Source organism: Rhinoraja longicauda, chromosome 10, assembly GCF_053455715.1.
Source record: "Rhinoraja longicauda isolate Sanriku21f chromosome 10, sRhiLon1.1, whole genome shotgun sequence".
Classification (NCBI taxonomy): Eukaryota; Metazoa; Chordata; class Chondrichthyes; order Rajiformes; family Arhynchobatidae; genus Rhinoraja; species Rhinoraja longicauda.
In genome coordinates, this window is record NC_135962.1 from 6376402 (window position 1) to 6382401 (window position 6000).

General features: G+C 48.3%; 1 protein-coding gene across 1 annotated transcript in view; it reads right to left on the reverse strand.

Moving 5' to 3' along the window:
• The window catches only part of slc39a9 (solute carrier family 39 member 9), a 45035-nt gene extending 42668 nt beyond the window's left edge, over window positions 1–2367 (reverse strand). The window contains exon 1 of the mRNA XM_078406147.1: window positions 1894–2367. Within this exon, the coding sequence (XP_078262273.1) occupies window positions 1894–1989 (96 nt within the window). The 5' untranslated portion in view covers window positions 1990–2367. The remainder of the gene's footprint in view (window positions 1–1893) is intronic.
• Between the last annotated feature and the right edge of the window lie 3633 nt (window positions 2368–6000).

A 6000-nucleotide genomic window follows, 5' to 3' on the forward strand; every position in this document is an offset into this window, starting at 1 on the left:
TGTTGTTCTTATTGAATATAGAAGTTCAACATCTAAAGGAAAATTCTGACGCTTCCCTGCTGGTGTCAAAACGAGGCAGGGTCCTGACATCCCAGCTGTCACAGCAGACATCTCACATCATTAACTACATTGAAGATTTGATATCACAGCAAAGTCATAAAACTCAATTCTGTAGCAAATCTCAATTGACAACTATCAAGAACAAAACCAGCTCCAGGTCATTACAAACGCGCGTGTGCGTGTGCGTGCGTGTGTGCGTTTGCGCTCACTTGAACAAATAATTTTAAAACCAGCCACTTTTCTGTTTTCTTCAATCAAACTGATTTATGCGACTTACCACGGCAGCTGCATAAACACAGACCCAAAGACTTACTAACACTATGATAGGGATCATTGGTTACACAACATGCAAATAGTAACACTGGAAAAATAGCGAACACGTTGACCTGCACACGAGAAAAACAAAATTCTAACTCTCCTTACATGCCTCTTGGAGCAAACCTAGCACCTAGCAAACAGATAACTATAAACGGGAAAATGATGCCTTGAAAGCTATTGGAAATCCCTGCTGTAACAGGTCATTGATGTGCACCAAAAGATCCCAGCGACATTCGAGTAAGAGGTCAGTCAGCATAAGAGCCTGGACAACTAATACAAACCCTGGCAGTCTCTAAGGGAAATTGTTGACGACTGCACAGTTGAAGCAGGGTGTCATTTGTTTTTTTTAAAGGGCGACCAGGTGGACGACATTCTTTCACTTTGTGGGGAAAAGGTGGGTTTGAGAAAGAGAGAGAAAGATTCCGGGCCAGCGGACTACCGGCCACAGGGAGATGGTGGTGGTGTCGTTGATGGTGGTGGTGGAGTTGTTGGTGTTGTGGTGATGTTGTTGGTGGTGGTGCTGTCGTTGTTGGTGTGTTGATGTTGATGGTGTGTTGTTGGCGGTGGTGTTGTTTTTGTTGATGGTGATGGTGTTGTTGGTGATGATGGTGTTGTTGATGGTGGTGTTGTTGTTGTTGTTGGTGGTGGTGTTGTTAGTGGTGTTGGTGGTGGTATTGTTTTTTGTTGTTGGTGATAGTGGTGTTGATGGTGGGTGTTGTTGGTGAAGGTGGTGTTGTTGATGTTGGTGGTGTTGTTGATTTTGTTGGTGGCGGTGGTGGTGTTATTGTTGATGGTGGGTGTTATTGATGGTGGTGTTGTTGGTGATAGTGGTGTTGTTGTTGTTGGCGGTGTTGTTGATGGTGGTGGTGGTGTTTTTTGTTGATGGTGTTGTTGATGGTGGTGGTGGTGTTATTGTTGATGGTGGGTGTTATTGATGGTGGTGTTGTTGTTGGTGATGGTGGTGTTGTTGGTGATGGTGTTGTTGGTGTTGATGGTGGTGTTGTTGATGTTGGTGGTGGTGGTGTTGTTGATGGTGGTGGTGGTGGTGTTATTGTGGATGGTGGGTGGTATTGATGGTGGTGTTGTTGTTGGTGATGGTGGTGTTGTTGATGTTGGTGGTGTTGTTGATGTTGGTGGTGGTGTTGTTGATGGTGGTGGTGGTGGTGTTATTGTGGATGGTGGGTGGTATTGATGGTGGTGTTGTTGTTGGTGATGGTGGTGTTGTTGATGTTGGTGGTGGTGGTGTTGTTGATGGTGGTGGTGGTGGTGGTGTTATTGTGGATGGTGGGTGGTATTGATGGTGGTGTTGTTGTTGGTGATGGTGGTGTTGTTGATGTTGGTGGTGGTGTTGTTGATGGTGGTGGTGGTGGTGGTGTTATTGTGGATGGTGGGTGGTATTGATGGTGGTGTTGTTGTTGGTGATGGTGGTGTTGTTGATGTAGGTGGTGTTGTTTTTTGTTGTTGGTGTTACAGGGCAGGGCCGGTCAAGCACAAGGGCGGCTCAGGTTTGCTTACCTCGGAGAAGTTGAAGGCCAGGGGGATGGTGCCTGCCACGTAACAGCCGACCAGCATGGCGAGGGAGAGCAAGCTGATGGTGCTCAGGTCGTCCATGGATGCTGCTCCGGCGGCGGCCCGGCGGCAGGGTAGTGTGACCCGCCCACGACAAGCCCGGTCCCGGGAGGCTCGCTCACTCACTCACTCACTCGCTAGCCAACCTGCTCCGTCGGCCGTCTCAGTATCCCAGCCGCGCGCACCCCATGCCCGCTCCCTCCTGCCCTGCCCTGCCCTGCGCCGGAGAGGCCACAACTGTCAACCTCGGCCCGGCGGCGGCGACATCCGCTCCCTCATCATATCCGGGGCGGTCGCCCCCAGCACGACACCGACCACGACACCGACAGCGCCAACATCAACGCCGCCCTCCCTCGATCTTGTGTGACGACGGGTAACTTTTCGCCGATTATTGTTTTTAAGAAACGGTTTGTTTTAAAAGCTATTGGCGTTCGTTAGTTCAGTTCTTGTCAGATCCTTGCCCCTCACAAAGATGGCGCCGGCCGCAGCCATTGGCCTTTCGAGAGGGAGGCAGGGAGGAGCTGCAGGTTGTGTGGTCCTCCCTCCCCCTCACAAAGATGGCGCCGGCCGCAGCCATTGGCCTTTCGGGAGGGAGGCAGGGAGGAGCTGCAGGTCGTGTGGTCCTCCCTCCCCCTCACAAAGATGGCGCCGGCCGCAGCCATTGGCCTTTCGGGAGGGAGGCAGGGAGGAGCTGCAGGTTGTGTGGTCCTCCCTCCCCCTCCCCCTCCCCCTCTCCAGAGATGCTGCCTGCCCCGCTGAGTTACTCCAGCACGTTGTGTCTATCTTCGTGTGGTGTCGGCTTTCGTGGGAGTCGGCATGGCTGTGGGAACCAGCCACACTATCTTGGACACTTCACTCCCCTTTCTTGGACCTCACCGTCTCCATCACAGCCAGGAGAGAGGCTCGCCTTGTTGAGTCTCAATAGACAATAGGTACAGGAGGAGGCCATTCGGCCCTTCGAGCCAGCACCGCCATTCAATGTGATCAAGGCTGATCATTCTCAATCAGTACCCCGTTCCTGCCTTCTCCCCATACCCCCTGACTCCGCTATCCTTAAGAGCTCTATCTAGCTCTATCGTGAATGCATTCAGAGAATTGGTCTCCACTGCCTTCTGAGGCAGAGAATTCCACAGATTCACAACTCTCTGACTGAAAAAGTTTTTCCTCATCTCCGTTCTAAATGGCCTACCCCTTATTCTTAAACTGTGGCCCCTTGTTCTGGACTCCCCCAACATTGGGAACATGTTACCTGCCTCTAACGTGTCCAACCCCTTAATAATCTTATACGTTTCGATAAGATCTCCTCTCATCCTCATCGTCTCTAACTCATTTTAACTGAGACCACAGCGAACAATGGCCTGTCTCCTTTATCATTGTTACTTTTTTTGCATTTCATTCATTTCAAGATTTCATTCATTTGTTCTAGATCTCTCTATATCGCCCTCTATGTCTCATTTCCCTTTCCCCTCGCTCTGTCTGAAGAAGGGTCTCGATTCGATACATCACCTATTCCTTTTCTCCAGAGATGCTGTCTGACGCGCTGAGTAATTCCAGCTTTTTGAGACTGTTGACGGACTTCTATTACAAACCGACTGACTCCTACGGTTATCTTCTTCCCACCCTGCCTTCTGCAAAGACTATCCCTTGCTCTCCCAGTTACTCCGTCTCCGCCGCATCTGCTCCCAAGATGAGGTGTTCCATACTAGGACATCTGAGATGTCCTCATTCTTTAGGGGGAAAAAAAGTGTCCCCCCCTATCATAGATGAAGTCCTCACATGTGATCCCTCTGTATCCTGTAGTTCCGTTCTTGCTCCCCCTTCCCCGAATCACAACAGTCCTCACTTTTCACCCCATCAACCGTAAATATGCAACACATCATCCTTTGACATTTTTGTCACCTCCAACGGGATCCCACCACTAGTCACATTTTCCTATCTCCACCCCTTTCCGCAAAGAGCGTTCCCTCCGCAACTCCCTGGTTAACTCATCCCTTCCCACCCAAACCACCCTCTCCCCAGGTACCTACACCTGTAACCACAGGAAATGCAACATCTGTCCCTATGCCTCCTCCCTCGACTCCATCCAGGGACCCCGACAGTGTTTTCACGTGAGGCAGTGGTTCATTTGTACCTCCTCCAACCTCATCTACTGTATCCTCTGTTCCAAGTGTAGACTCCTATGTATCGGCGAGACCGAGTGCAGGCTCATCGATCGTTTTGCTGAACACCTCCGCTCAGTCTGCCTAGGCAAGCGCGATCACGTGGTTGCTAAACACTTTAACTCCCCTTCCCATTCCTACACTGACCTTTCTGGCTTGGGCCTCCTCCACTGTCGAAGAGTGAGGCCCAACGCAAATTGGCGGAACAGCACCTCATATTTTGCTTGGGTAGCTTTCAACCCAGCAGTATGAACTTTGATTTCTCTAATTTCAAATAACTTGCTTTCCCTCCCTCTCTGTCTCTCCTTGCATACTAGTTCTCCGACTAGTTTCACTGTCCTCCTGGTTAATTTTACTGATTGTATGCCTCGATACCACCTTCCCCTCAGCTAACAATGAACCATTCTACATTACTTTGACCATCGTCTGCATTGATCTGTCGTTTTCACAGCTTACTCTTCCATATCTTTAGTCAACCTTCCCTGATTCTCAGTCTGAAGAAGGGTCTCAACCAGAAACGTCACCCTCAGAGACGTCAGATATGTTGCCTCTCCCGCTGAGTTACTCCAGCATTTTGTGTCTATCTTTGGTGTAAACCAGCACCTGCGATTCCTTCCTGCACCATTCAATCTCCTGCCATTTAATGTACATTGCCTTAACTTGTTACATATCTCCCAAATGTATTATCCTGCAACTCTGGATGAAATTTGTTTGACCACTTTTGTTTATGAACTTACCACATGATGTATACTTTACTGAAGCCGAATGCTGTTCTCCTCTCACATGACCATTTATTTGTAACATCTCCTAACTCTTTTTATTATGCCCCATACATTTTGGTCTAAACTATTGCAGAAAACAAGGAACCAAGTACAAGCTCTGTGGAACTCCCATTGACAATTGCCTCCATATCCTACCACATTTGGATCCAATTTTCCAGGAAATGTTCAGAGGGATATTGGCCCAACAGGACTAGATTAGATGAACATCTTGCTCAGCGGCATGAGTGGGCTGAAGGGCCCATTTCTCTGAAGGACTTTTTAATGGAGTTGGACTTTATTTACTTTCACCTGTCAGTATATTTTGTACTCTCTACTTTTCTAAGATCCTTAATCTTTTACTTTTTTAGCCTGCCTGCTATTTGGAACCTCATCAAAAGCCTTGCTAAAATCCACGCAAACACCATACACACCACTTTCATCAATTACTGTCTGTCCCGAATTAGTGACTGTCCCTAATTAATTTGTACCTTTCTAACTGAAGTTCTGTAGTGTGCCTTAAAATAGATTGCAATAATATATTGCAGTTTAACGGACAAAATGTAACTAGCCTCTGATTAGATGGATTATCCCTTTGGTCCTTGAGCCCTCTAGTTCACCCCTGTCACCAGAGAGAGTTGAAACATTGTAGAAAAGGCATCACTTTTCTCCCCTGCTTCTTTTAAAGTCCAGGGATAAATTCCGCAAGATGCCATTAAAAGTGGAAAGAGTGCAGGAAAGATTTATGTGGAAATTGTCAGGATTCAAGGGCCCAGGTTATAGGGAGAGAGGCTATCACGTTACTCCTCGGAGTGCAGGAGAATGGGGGGGGGGGGGGGGGGGGTATAGATAGGCTGAATGCACACAGTCATTTACCCATGTACCCAGGATAGGGGAATCAAGATGGAGAAGGTGCATATTAAAGGTGAGGGTGGTAAGATGTGATTGGAACCTGAAGGGCAGCCGTTTTTCACACAGGATGATGTGTATGCGGAATGAGCTGCCAGAGGAAGCGGTTGAAGTATGTACAATAACAATATTTAACAGACATTTGGATAGGTACATGGAGAGGAAATGTTTAGAGGGATATTGGCCCAACAGGACAAGGTTAGATGGACATCTTGCTCAGTGGCATG